Below are 14,711 nucleotides of genomic sequence, written 5' to 3'. Positions count from 1 at the left end.
TTAGTTTCAGGTGTACAACATAGTGATTCAACAAGTTTATACGTTATGCTTTGTTCACAAGTGTAGCTACTGCCTCTCACCATACATCACTGTTACAGTGTCATTGACTTTCTTCCCTATGTCTTGCCTTTTGTTCCATGACTTATTCATTCCATAAATGGAACCCTGTATCTCCCACTCCCCCTCACCATTTTGCCCATTCCCCCACTCCCCTTCCCTCTGGCAACCATCAGTTTGTTCACTGTATTTATAGGTCTCATTCTGCTTTTTGTTTGTTTAAATTTGGGTTTTTGTTTTGGGAGGGTTAGATTCCACTTATGTATGAAATTGTGTTACTTGTCTTTCTCAGTTTTATTTCACTTAATACCCTTTGTGTATTATGCTATCTTTGGTTAAATACCCATGTGCAATTACTGGACTGTACAGACTGTACGGTATTTCTATTTTTTTTAATGTTTATTTATTTTTGAGAGAGAGGGAGAGGCAGAGAGAGAGGAAGAGAAGGAGACAGAGGATCCAAAGCAGTCTCTGCACTGACAGCAGAGAGCCCAATGTGGGGCTCCAGCTCACAAGTTGCGAGATCAGGATCTGAGCCAAAGTCAGACACTTAACTGACTGAGCCACCCAGCCGCCCCTGCTATTTCTATTTTTAATTTTTTGAGGAACCTCCATACTGTTTTCCCACAGTGGCTACACCAATTTACATTCCTACCAACCAGTGCAGGAGGGTTCCTTTTTCTCTGCATCCTTGCCAAGATGTCATTTCATGTCTTTCTTATTTTAACTGTTCTAACAGGTGTGAGGTGATATCTCATTGGTGTTATGATTTGCATTTCCCTGATGATAAGTGATGTTGAGCGACTTTTCTTGTGTCTGTTGGCCATCTGTATGTCTTCTTTGTACATTCAGTCCTCTGATCATTTTTTAGTTGGATTGTTCGGCTTTTTGTCATTGAGTTGTAGAAGTTCTTTATATATTTTGAATATTAACCCCTTATGAGATACATCCTTTGCGAATACCTTCTCCCATTCAGTAGGTTGCCTTTTGTTCAACTGATGGTTTTCTTTGCTGTGCAAAAGATTTTTGTTTTATTTTGGTGTAGTCCCAGTAGTTTATCTTTGCTTTTGTTACCTTAGGAAGCATATCTAGAAAAATATTACTATAGCTCTCACATTTAGGTTTTTAATTCATTTTGAGTTTATTTTTGTGCATGGTGTTAAAAGGTAGTCCAGTTTCATTCTTTTACAGGTAGCTGTCCAGTTTTCCCAGCAACATTTATTGAAGAGACTGTCCTTTCCCCATTTTATATTCTTGCCTCTTTCATCATAGATTAATTGATCATATAATTGTGGGTTTGTTTCTGGGTTCTCTATTCTGTTCTGTTGATCTGTGTCTATTTTTGTGTCAGTACCATAATGTTTAGATTTGCAGTACAATTTAAAAAAATTTTTTTATTATATTTATTTATTTTGAGAGACAGAGGCACAGAGTGCAGGTGGGGAGGAGCAGGCTCCAGGCTCTGAGCTGTCAGCGCAGAGCCCAATGCAGGGCTCAAACTCACAAGTGTGAGATCATGACCCAAGCCGAAGTCAGATGCTCAACTGACTGAGCCACCCAGGCACCCCTGCAGTATAATTTGAAATCTGAAATTTTGATACTTCCAGATTTGTATTTCTTTCTCAAGATTACATTGGCTGTTTGGGGTCTTCTGTGGCTCCATACAAATTGTAGTATTATTTGTTTTTGTTCTGTGGAAAATAATGTTGGTGTTTTAATAGGGATGGTATTGAATCTGTAGATCCCTTTGGCTAATAGGGACATTTTAACAATAATAATTCCTCAGATTCATGAGCATGGAATATCTTTCCATTTGTGTGTGTCTTGTGTTATAGTTTTCAGAGTACAGGTCTTTCACCTCTTTGGTTAAGTTTATTCCTAAATTTTTGGTGCAATTGTAAATGGAACTGTCTTCTTAATTTCTCTTCCTTCTACTTTGTTATTAGTATATAGAAGATAGAAGCACTACTGATTTCTGGGTATTAATTTTGTATCCTACAACTTTACTGAATTCATTTATTACTTCTAGTTGTTTTTTGGTGGAGTCTTTAAGATTTTCTATGTATAGTATCATGTCATCTGCAAATAGTGACAGTTTAACTTCTTTACCAATATAGATGCCTCTTATTTCTGTTCTTGTCTGATTACTGTGGCTAGGATTTCCAGTACTATGTTGAATAAAGAGGCAAGAGTGGACATCCTTGTCTTTTCCCTATCATGTTGAGGTATGTTTCCTCTAAACCTACTTTGTTAAGAGTTTTTATCATGAATGGATGTTGAGTTTTGGCAGATGCTTTTTCTGCATCTGTTGACTTGATCATATGATTTTTATCCTTCATTTTATTGATGTGGTATATATCACATTGAGTGATTTGTGAATATTGAACCACCTTGCATCCCCAGGATGAATCTCACCTGATCATGGTGAATGATTTTTTAATGTATTGTTGAATTCAGTTTGCTAATACTTTGTTGATGATTTTTACATCTATGTTCATCAGGAATATTGGCTCATACTTTTCTTCCTTTTTTTTTTTTTTTTTTTTGGTGTCTTTGTCTGGTGTTGGTATCAGGGTAATGCTGGCCTTATAGAATGTATTTAGAAGCTTTCCTTCTTTTTCTATTTTTTAGAATAGTTTGAGAAGAATAGGTATTAACTCTTCTTTAAATGGTTGATAGAATTCACCTGTGAACCCATCTGGTCCTGGACTTCTGCTTTTGGTAGTTGTTTTTATTACTGATTCAGTTTCATTACCTGTAGTCAATCTGTTGAGATTTTCTATTTCTGGTTCAGTTTTTGAAGATTATATGTTTCTAGGAATTTATTTCTTGTAGGTTGTTTAATTTGTTGACATACAACTTTTTGTAGTATTCTCTTATATTCCTTTGTATTTCTGTTGTATCAGTGTACTTCTCTTTTGTTTCTGATGTTATTTATTCGGGTCCTTTCTGTTTTTTACTTAATAAGTCTGGCTAAGGGTTTATCACTTTTGTTTATCTTCAAAGAATCAGCTCTTGGTTTCATTGATTTCTTTCTTTTTCTTTCTCTCTCTCTCTCTCTCTCTCTCTCTCTCTCTCTCTCTCTTTTTATGTGTGTGTGTGTGTGTGTGTGTGTGTGTGTGTGTGTGTCTATACATTTATTTCTGCTCAATCTTCAGTATTTCCTTCTTTCTGTTTACCTTGGGTTTTGTTTGTTCTTCTTTTTCTAGTTCCTTTAGGTGTAAGGTTAGATTTTTTTATTCAAGCTTTTTCTTATTTCTTGAGGTAGGTAGGCCTGTATTGCTATGTATTTTCCTCTTAGAACTTCTTGTGCTGTGTCCCAAAGATTTTGGGCCATTTTTGTTCTCATTTTCACACATGTGTATTTTATTGTCTTCCAAATGCAGGTGCTAGAAAGGAAGCAGAGATGATTGGTTCTATAACTAGGGCTTGTAAGAGATGTCCAAAAGTAGTATCACTCAAATCATAGTTTATATACCTTCAAAATAAAATAGAAAGTCATAAGACTTTGTGAAGGATGTTTGGAACAGCAGTTGACTACTAATATATATTGTTCCCTTTATCCCAATCACAAGAATTATACATAGACCAGTTTAAGACTAGTGCTAGAATCCATCTCTAGAGTGAAATAAAATAACATGTTTATGAAATTGTATTCATATGTGTTGGATTGAAAATTACAAGTGCTATATACAATATAGGGTAACTTTGGAACCAGGTTAAAAGAACAGATAGTATCTTTTGATACTAGTGGTTCCATTGCTAGTTTCCATTGTTTTTTAAAATGCTTCCAAGTGTTTTCTAATCCACAAATGTTTTCATCTCTACCCTGTCACAATGTAATTATTTGAGTGTCTGTCACCCCTTCATATTCTAGTGTAGTAAAAATCAGCAATCTTGGGGGCAGGAGTGGAGAACTGAAGTGTTGTTGTTGTTGTTGTTGTTGTTGTTGTTGTTGTTACAGCCCATTACCTTGTTCCTCTGGCACATGCTGAGACATGCTGAGACATTGCTCACATTTTATTGCTCCCACCAAGTCTTAGACTTTTACCTATTTGTTCTTTGGTTGCTTTTCTTCAACCATTTTGAATTAAGGCATTGACTTCTTATATTGTCATGGCCACCTCCTTAAGTTCCTTATTTCTCCTTAACTTTCAATTATGTAACAAGAATAAAAACTTAACTATTATTTCTTTCTTTCTTTTAAAACAATACAGGGCAATCTAGAGCAGCCATGATACCACCCAAGCATCCACGGCAGCCTAAGGGAACTTTGGATGATGCTGTTGTCTTTAGTGGGAAAACAGACGAAGAAACACCTAATGCTTCCCAACCTACACCACCCCCACTGCCAAAGAAAACGATCATAAGAGCCAATACAGAACCAATCCCCAAAGACCTCCAAAAATCCATGGAAACAAGTCTTTGTGTAATGGCTAATCCCACCTATGATATCGACCCCAACTGGGATGCCAGTAGTGCTGGCTCTTCCATCAGTTATGAACTCAAGGGACTGGACATTGAGTCTTATGACTCCTTGGAAAGACCTTTGCTCAAGGAGAGACCTGTCCCCTCAGCAGCAAACAGTATCTCCAGCTTAACCACTCTCAGTATTAAGGATAGATTTTCCAACAGCATGGAGTCCCTATCCAGCCGGCGTGGTCCCTCTTGCAGACAGGGCCGAGGCATACAGAAGCCACAGAGACAAGCACTTTATAGAGGACTTGAGAATCGGGAAGAAGTGGTGGGAAAAATCCGAAGCCTTCATACAGATGCCTTGAAAAAACTGGCTATTAAATGTGAAGACCTCTTCATGGCTGGACAGAAAGATCAGCTCCGTTTTGGGGTGGACAGCTGGTCAGACTTCAGGCTAACTAGTGACAAACCGTGTTGTGAGGCAGGTGATGCAGTTTACTACACAGCTTCATATGCAAAAGATCCACTTAATAACTATGCAGTCAAGGTAAGAAAATATTATAAATTTGATTTTAATCTTACCCAACACACTGTTATTGGGATGGGTCTGTTCTTTCCTCCATTCTTTTATTCAGCAAAAAGTTATTGATCATCTACCTTACACCAGTAGCTAATCCTTGAGCTGTGATTGTTTGCGAAGGCTACCTATACAAATGGGTCTGTTATGTCCCTTCCACTCCATGTTTCTGTCTTTATTCTCTAGCAAATAAGAGACACTGGTCTGCCCCTGCTCTATAACTGTTCTGCTTCTTGGGGAGACATTTTTACAGAAGAAGGTAACCAATATTTGTTGATGTGCCAGGAACATTTTTGGTGTTACATAATTTGATCTTCACATCAAGTTTATGAGGTTAAGATCTTTTTATCCATGTGATGGATGAGGAAACTAAAAGATAGGTGAGCTTACTTGCTTAGGGTCACACACAATTAGTTGAGCTGGGATTTGCACACAGATCTCTCTGACTCCATAGCCCAACTTACTTTATCCATTATGTCACATATTAATTTCTTAACTGTATATTGCCCATTCCAGACAAACAACCTCTTCACAAAAGCTAAAACTATTAACATTAAGAATTCTTGCCCAGTTACATTCACTGTAAATAAGCCATAGGCTTTGTCAATGTAACAAATAAAGCATGATCTTTGTTACATTTCCATTTTCATTTGTCTCAAGCTATTCTTTTTTATTTCTCTGGATTTCTTCTTTGACCCATTGGTTGTTCAGTAGCATGTTGTCTAATCTCCACAAATTTATGAATTTCCCAGTTTTCTTTGTGTAATTTTTGTGTTAATTTCTAGTTTCATACCATTGTAGTCAGAAAAGATGCTTGATAAAATTTCAGTCCTCTTAAATTTAAGACTTGTTTTTTGTCCTACCATGATCTATCTTGGAAAATGTTCCATGTGTGCTTGAGAAGAATGCATATTCCATTGCTTTTGAATAGAATATTGGGTATATATCTGTTAAGCCCATCTGTGGGCTTATGTGGTCTAATGTTTCATTTAAGGCTGACGTTTCCTTGTTGATTTTTTTTTTGGGGGGGGGTCTGGATGATCTATCCATTGATGTAAGTCTCCTAGTATTATTGTATTGTTGTCAATTTCTTCCTTTAGGTCTGTTAGTATTTGCTTTATGTATTTACGTCCTCTTAATGTTAGTTGCATAAATGTTGACAAATGTTACAGCCTCTTGTTGGTTGATCCTTTCATCGTTACATAACTCGTTTCTTTGTCTCTTATTACAGTCTTTGTTTCAAAGTCTATTTTGTCTGATATAAATTAACATTCTAGCTTTCTTTTGGTTTTCATTTGCATGGAATATCTTTTTCCATCCCTTCACTTTCAGTCTTGTCCTTACCTCTAAAGTGGGTCTCAGGGTGCCTGGGTAGCTCAGTTGGTTAAGCGTCCTACTTTGGCCCAGGTCATGATCTCGCATTTTGTGGGTTCAAGCCCCATGTTGGAGGGCTCTGTGCTGACAGCTCAGAGCCTGGAACCTGCTTTGAATTCTGTGTCTCCCTCTCTCTCTGCCCCTTGCCTGCTCATGGTGTCTCTCTCTCTCTCTCTCTCTCAAGAAATAAATAATAAAACATTTAAAAAAATTTTTTAATAAAGTGGGTCTCTTTAGACAGCATATAGATGGGTCTTTTTTTTTTTTTTTTTTTTTTTTTTTATCCATTCAGCCATTCTGTGTCTTTGGATTGGAGAATTTATCTATTTACATTTAAAGTGATTATTGATAGGTCTGTGCTTATTGCCATTTTGTTTATTATTTCCAGAAAGACTGTTTTTGTAGGTCATCTGTTTCTTCTCCTGATCTCTTACTTTCTGGTTTCTTTAGTGCTATGTTTATTTTCCTTTCTCTTTCTTTTTTGTGTTTTTGTTTTATGGTTACCATGAGCTTGCATATAACAACTTATATCTGTAACAGTCTGTTTTAAGTTGGTTACAGCTTAAGTTTCATCCCATTGTAAAGCTCAAAATTATTCTTCCCTCCACGCATTTTGTGGTTTCTTTCATTTTATGTTTTTGATGTCACAGTTAACATCTTTTTATTTTGTGCATCCCTTAACCAATTGTAATCATAATTATTTTTACTAGTTTGTCTTTCTTTTTTTAAAAAAAATTTTTAATGTTTATTTTTGAGAGAGAGAGAGACAGCGTGAGCAGGCAAGGGGCAGAGAGAGAGGGAGACAGAATCCAAAGCAGGCTCCAGGCTCTGAGCTGTCAGCACAGAGCCCTCCAACACAGGGCTCGAACCCACAAACCATAAGATCATGACGTGAGCCAAAGTCAACACTTAACTGACTGAGCCACCCAGGCGCCCCACTAGTTTTGTCTTTCAATCTTTATACTAGTCTCATAAGTGATTGATCCCTACCTTTACTATATATTTACTTTACAAGTGAGATTTATTCTTTAATATGTGTTCTTGTTACTAATTAGTGCACTTTGTTTTCAACTTAAACAACTTCCTTTGACATTTATTGTAAGGCCAGTTTAATAGTGGTGAACTCCTTCAGCTTTTGCTTGTCTGAAAAACTCTGTCTCTCCTTCACTTCTGAATGATAACTTTGCTAGGTAGAGTATTCTTGGTTGGGAGGTTTTTTTGTTCGGTTGGTTGGTTGGTTTTTGGGGGTTTGGTGAGTTTTTTTAGCACTTTGACTATGTAGTGCCACTCCCTTCTAACTTGCAAAATTTTTGCTGAAAAATCTGTTGAGAGCCTTATGGGGGTTCCCTTGTATGTAACAAGTTGTTTTCCTCTTGCTGTTTTTAACATGTTGTCCTTTAACTTGACATTTTAATTGTAATGTGTCTTGGTGTGGGTATCTTTGGGTTCCTCTTATTTGGAACTCTGGGCTTCCTGGATGTCAATGTCTGTTTATTTCCACAGGTTAGGGAAGTTTTCAGTCATTGTTTCTTCAAATAAGATTTCTATCCCTTTCTCTTTTCTTTTTCTCAGAGCACTATGATGCAAATGTTACACTATGTGATGTTCTCTACATCCCTTAAGCTATCTTCATTTTTTTTTCTTTTTTATTTGTTTGGTTTTGCTGCTCTGATTCAGTGAGTAACACTGCCTTATCTTTGAGTTGACTGATCCTTTCTTTTGCTTCATCTAGTCTGCTACTGAACCTGTCTCATGTATTTTTCCATTCAGTTATTGTATTCTTCAGCTCTGTGGCTTCTGTGTGGTACTTTCTTATATTTTCCATCTCTCTGTTGAAGTTCTTTGTGTTCATCCATTTTTCTCCCCATTCATTATAACCATTACTTTGAACTCTTTATCAGGTACATTACTTATCTCCATTTCATTAAGGTTTTTTGTTTTTGTTTTTTTGTTTGTTTTTTTCTGGGGTTTACTTGGTTTTTTCATTTGGAACATATTCCTCTCTTTTTTCATTTAGCTTGAGTCTGCGTTTCCATATAGTAGATGAAACAACCACCTCTCCCAGCCTTAAAGGAGTGTCCTCATGTAGATGAACCTTGTCATTCAATCCTGCCCCAGATCTTTGTCATCTCTCAAACCTTTGTGCCTGTTCAAGCAGGCTATTATATTTTTAATAGCTCCCAGTAGTTGAGAATATGCCAAGACCCATCAGTGTCCCAAGGGGGAGAATCTCAGCACCTAGACTCGGGCTGACTGAAAGCCAAACCCTCAGGCATCAGCTTTTAAAAATAGGCAAATATAAAAAATAAAAATAAAAAATAGGCAAATATATATAATCCTGCGGGACTGCAAACATACGCAGATCTGGAACAGCTGCCCTCTGGGAAGCAGGTACAGAAACCCAGGCTCTAGACAAGAGTATAAGTTTTTTTCTGTGTGATACTGGTAAACTGGAGCATGGCAGAGAGAAAGCACCAACATGGTGTCCATAGCCTATGTTCCTGGAGACCAACTCTACAGGCCACTAAATATGTACCAAACCTGAAGTCTGCCCCTCAGGCCAAAGTTCCAGAACAAGCAAAGAGGACTTCTTCACAGAAAGACTAGGGAGTGTACGACCACTGTCTGTGCAGTGCCCTGAGTGGAAACATGCCAAGAACTATCTCTCTGCTATAGTCCTAGGGGACCCAGGATGCAAGCCCCCTGGCCACCAGAGCCAGGTGATCAAGGAGCATTTTCTGGACAGCAGCCATATAAACTGGGGCACCAGACAAAAACCAGGGCACCAAATGTGTGTACAGCTCCTGTCCAGGAGACACTGGCACTCTGGGGCATGGCAGAGGGTGAGTAGGAATATAGCATCCTCTCTCTGAGGTCTCTGGAAAGGTGTATGGTCAGCCCCATGATTAGCTAATAGGCCTTCTTCACAGAAAGACCAAGCTCCTGGGTCTGCTACCTCTTGCTCTGCCCTGGGGTTGGTAGCTGTTTAAGACCTTTTTCTCCATTGGTTACAGTCCTGTGAGACCCATGAACCCCACTGACTGCCAGAACCAGATGATAGAGAGGTGTTCCCTGACCGCAATCACAAAACTTGAGGTGTCAGACAGGGGTATAAGCTTTTTTCTGGGTGATACCAATTATTACAGTCCTATGGGACCAGGAACACAACCCCCCCCTGCCTCCAGAGCCACGCAGTCAAGAGGCATCCCCTAGACAGCAGCCATAAAAATCAGGCCACCAGACACACATAAAAGCTCATTCTTTGGGATACTAGTGCCCTGGAGCCTGGCAAAGGGAGAACATAAAGATCATACCTACCAGTCTTTGTCTCTGGAAAGTGTTCCAGCAGGCTCCTAGTTGTATGTTTCAGATTAGATGTCTGCCACTCCACTGGTGCTTTAGTCTCACACCAGTGCTTTAATATAAGCATTTGAGCCTCCTTCACTTTAAGGCAAGGCATAGTTGGCTGCTTCTTGGGTGGGTAAGTCCTAGCATGTAGGCCCTTTAAGAGCGGTTTCTCAGATTGCCACAGTTTTGTGGGTCTCAGGACACAAGCCCTGTTGGGTTTCAAAGTTACATGTTTTAGAGGCTTGTCTCTCAGGTGTATGTCTTAGAAGTTGGGATGCCAGATGTAGGATTTAAATCCTTCACTTCTCAGGGAGAAGCTCCAGGTTTTGAGTTCTCTCCCTGTTATGGGGATACTGCACCAGGGGTGGATTTTATGGCAAGGTTGTGTCCCATTCTCTCCTATTCATATCAATGTGGTTTCTTCTTGTTTGCCCAGTCCTCACCCAGCCAGCCTTTGGATTTTTTTTAAAGAGGAAATTGTTAGTAGAGAATAGACTTTGAAGTCCAAAAGATCCTGTGTTCAAGTCCTGGCTCTGCTACTTACTAGCTTTGTCACAAATTGCTACTCTGAGTCTCAGTTTCCTTAGCTTTGGGTCTGTTTTGCTAAAAGAGAATAAAACATCCCTGATAAGTATTCACTCCTTTCCCTCTCCCTAAGTGTCTTCCCTAGGCTACTTTAAAAGGGTAACAATCATTGAGCCTCAATTTCCTCCTCTTTCAGATGTTTACAATGATAATCTGTGGGATTGAGGTTAGGATCAAGGGAGCTAATGCATGTGAAAGAGCTTTTTAAAACACAGAGTTCTAGGTAATTGCGCAATGTTCTCCATTCCCATAGTCCCTTTTTATTGATTCTATTTCCTGGTTCAAAACCAATTAACATATCTAAATGACTTTTACATGTTAATTTGGCTTGGAAAGACCAGATGGTGTCTTAGGAAATTAATGGATAAGGTAAACAATTGGCCTTACCTGTCTATCAAGACAGAATACATATTTGGAGCAGACCTTCAACTGCTGTCTGCAGCTGCAGTGCCCTTACCACTTAACTGTCTGGTGGTGCTAGCAGAGTGACCCTGGGCCCCAACCCATACTTTGTAAATTAAACTGAGGGGTAGACTGCAGAGAGAGGAGCTGGATTTTAGTTAATACATAACTGTTGAGTCTAAAAAGGCATTTTGAGATTCTGTGTAGCACTCAAGAGCTGTTAAGTCAATTGGGGTTATGGTGCCTCATCTATCTTGGGCTTTTATTGCTACAAGATCACCAATCCAGGATGAGTACCTATTTCAGAACAGGGCATTGAACTATCTGTTCTTTCAAAACAATGGAGAAGTAGGGCTTGACTAACTTTATGTATTATTGCATGCAATCTTGTCTCTTTCCCAAATCAATGGTGTAGTATTGATTTCTTGGCTTGTAATGATGCAGAAGCAATCTCCAAAGAACAGGTGGCAAGTGGTTATACACTGGGAGTTGTTGGCAGGTTTGGGAAAGGACGTTTTATACTAAATGGTGAATATAAATGTGTCTTTGAAGACTGTTTGGGCATTTCTAGAACTACCCAATTGATTGTACAACCTTAGAGGAATAAACTACCAGGACACTGTGAACCCTTCCTTTGCAGAGGTAAGCAAAAGAGACCAGCAGTCGGCTCACACAAACAGGTTTTTACTGTTTGTCTTCTTAAAATATCCCTTCCCATACTGATGGAATTTAGAGTGGCTAACAGGTTTGACTGTCTCTTGAAGAGACTAAAAGGTCTTTAAAACATTGCAAAAGGAAATCAGTGCTAGAATTTAGCAATTTGAAAGCCAAAGGATGCTATCCCCTTAAATGCCAAGTCCACTGCAGTGATAAAAGTACAAAGGTCTTTACTTTGGGTGTTGTCTTAGTTTGTTCAAACTGCTGTAACAAAATACTATATAGATTGGGTGGCTTAAACAATAGAGTTGAGTTTTGTCACAGTTCTAAAAAGTGGAAAATTCAAGATAAAGGTTCTGGTTGATTTAGTTTCTAGTAAGAGTTCTCTTTCTGGTTTGCAGATGGCTGCCTTCTCCCTGTGTCCATACATGGCCAAGGGGGGGATGGAGGCTTGGTGTCTCTTTTTCTAGGGATACTAATCCACATCAGGCCCCCTCCTTGATGACCTTAATTACCTCTTTGTAGGCCCTATCTCCAAATATGGTCCAAATGGGGGGTTAAATTGTGTGTTCAGAGACTCAGTTTCCAACGTCGGGGGAGGGTGCACATTTCTAACACAACAGAAGGCAATTTTCAGACACCAAAAGGGCATCCTACAATTCACCGTGATTCAACTTACCTACCTGGAGACAGCACCATGTCTCTCAGGTTAAGGGTTCAGTCTACCAGACTGCCACCTTCTACAAACAGCAGACACCAGTCACAAACCCAAGTCATTACCTGTGCTTCTGACCAACTGGCTGTAAATCAGAGATTCCCACAACCCCCTCCTTGGGTTCGAGTAATTTACTAGATCATCTCATAGAATGCAAAGAAGCATCTTACTAGATCACCAGCTTATTATAAAAGAATATAACTCAAGAACAGCCAAATAGAAGAGATGCATAGACCAAGGTGTGGGGAAAGGGCACAGAGCTTCCATGTTCTCTCCATGTGCACCACACTCCCCAAATCTCCATATGTTTACCAATCTCTTCAAACTCTGTCCGTTTGGGGTTTTATGGAGGGTTCATTACATAGCCATGATTGATTAAATCACTGATGATTGGCTATTGATTCAATTTCCAGGCACTTTCTCCATGGAGGTTGGGGTGGGACTGAAAGTTGCAGCCCTTCAATCATGAGGTTGGTTCCCCTGGCAACCAGCCCCTTCTTTCAGTGGGGTCCATAAGTCACCTTATGAACATAGTAAGAGACACCTTTGTTGCTCTCAATACTTACAAAATTCCAAGGGTTTGGGGAGGTGTGAGTTAAGAACCATGAATGAAGACCATATATATTTGAGAAATATATTCTGGTTATCTGGATGACCTTTTCTTATAAATCACAATATCTCAGGGGTTAGCACTTAACATATTAATTTTGGGGACTCAGAATTCAGTCTATAGCATTCTGTCCCTGGCACCCCAAAATTCATGTTCTTATCACATGCAAAATATATTCAGTTCATCCCAACAGACCCAAAGGTCTTGACTCATTCAAGCATCAACTCTCAAGTCCAAAGTCTCATCTAAATATCATCTAAATCAGATATGAGTATAACTCAGGGTCTGATTCATTCTAAGGCAGATTTCCTCTCTAGCTGTGACCCTATGAAACTAGCCAAGTTATGTGCTTCCAAAATACAATGGTGGTCAGTAATTCCACTATTGGGTATTTGCCCAAAGAAAATGAAAACACTAATTTGAAAAGATCTGTGCACCCCTGTATTTATTGTAGCATTATTTACAACAGCCACGATACAGAAGCAGCCCAAGTGTCTGTCAACAGATGAATGGATAAAGAAGATGCATATATACACCATGGACTATTAACCATAGAAAAGAATGAGATCTTGCCATTTGTAAAACATGGATGGAGCTAGAGAATATAATGCTAAGTGAATAAGTCAGAGAAAGACAAATATATGATTTCACTTGTATGTGGAATTTAAAATAAAAACACATGAACAGACGATAAAAGAGACAAACCAAAAAACTCTTAAGTACAGAGAACAAACTGGTATTTGCCAGAGGGAAGCTGGGTGGGGGGATGGGCAAAATAGGTGAAGGGGATTAAGAGTATGCTTACAGTGATGAACAGTGAATAATACATAGAATTGGTGAATCATTATACCATACACCTGAAACTAATATAACACTATGTTAACTAAAAGTTAACACTATGTTAAAAAATATGATGGTGGACAGGCATAGGATAGACAATTCCATTCTAAAAGGGAGAAATAGAAGGGAAGGAAGGGATGATGGGTCTCAAGCAAGTCCAAAACCTAGCAAGGCAAATTCCATTAGATATGAACACTCACAAACGATCCTCCTTGATTCAGTATTGGCAGCATTGCTCCCATGGCTCTGCTAAGCACCCTGCTTCTCCAGCTCTTTGTAAGGGCCCTGCCCACACTGCCCTCCGTGAGGCCCCGTCCACATGGCTCTCTGCCGAGGCAGCCCTACCCTTTGAAACCCAGGAGGAAACAGTCTTGTCTCTTAGATTTGTGATGGGAGTAACAGCCCTGACAATCTCTGAAACACCTTCAGGGTCATTCTTCCCTTTCCTTAAAGAATAATGCACCTTCACAGCTCTATGGACAAGTTATATAGAATCCAAGAAGTCTGACAACTTTCCTTCACTCCATCCTGCTTCCTCTGTCCCTTTAGTTCAAACTAGCAGTGTCTTTTCTGGTAGAATCCTCTCTCATTCTGACTTCTCCTGAGATGACTGATTAATAAGTCCATGAGTCATACCCCTGATCTCTTTAGAAAAATGGTTATTCAGTCACACCCCTTAGTATTCCTTTTAGAACTAGCTTTCATTTGTTGCAGTATGGATAGGCTGAGAATTATCCAAATCTTAAAGTCTTGGTTCCTTTTTGCTTAACAATTCTTTCTTCAACTTCTCTCTCCCTTTTTGCGTTTTTACTGTAAGCAGTTAGGATGAAATAAGCTGCTGCTTGACCACTTTGCTTAGAAATCTCAGCTAAATATACAGTTTCATTGTTCACAAGTTCTGCTATCCACAAAATTCTAGAACATTTTAGCCAAGTTCTCTGTCATTTTATAATTTGTCCAGTTTCTGATAGCATGTTCCTCATTTCTGTCTGATTCCTCACCAGAATCACTCTTAATGTTCATATTTCTAACAATAGTCTCTTCATAATTATCTAAGCTTTTTCTGTCATGAATCTCAAAACTCTTCCAGCTTCTACCCAATTCCAAAGCTGCTTCTACAGTTTTGGGTA

At 38.9% G+C, this 14,711-nt stretch overlaps 1 protein-coding gene across 10 annotated transcripts in view; it reads left to right on the top strand.

Annotated features, from left to right (window-relative positions):
- Positions 1 to 14,711, top strand: part of PEAK1 (pseudopodium enriched atypical kinase 1) — a 310,300-nt gene that overhangs the window by 275,228 nt on the left and 20,361 nt on the right. For all 10 annotated transcript variants that reach the window (XM_027067830.2, XM_053223700.1, XM_027067828.2 and 7 more), the window contains one exon: positions 4,275 to 5,020. In XM_027067830.2, the coding sequence (XP_026923631.1) occupies positions 4,275 to 5,020 (746 nt within the window). The remainder of the gene's footprint in view (positions 1 to 4,274; positions 5,021 to 14,711) is intronic.

The sequence above is a fragment of the Acinonyx jubatus genome, chromosome B3 (genome assembly GCF_027475565.1).
Source record: "Acinonyx jubatus isolate Ajub_Pintada_27869175 chromosome B3, VMU_Ajub_asm_v1.0, whole genome shotgun sequence".
Lineage (NCBI taxonomy): Eukaryota > Metazoa > Chordata > Mammalia > Carnivora > Felidae > Acinonyx > Acinonyx jubatus.
This window is presented reverse-complemented; position numbering and strand designations above follow the sequence as displayed.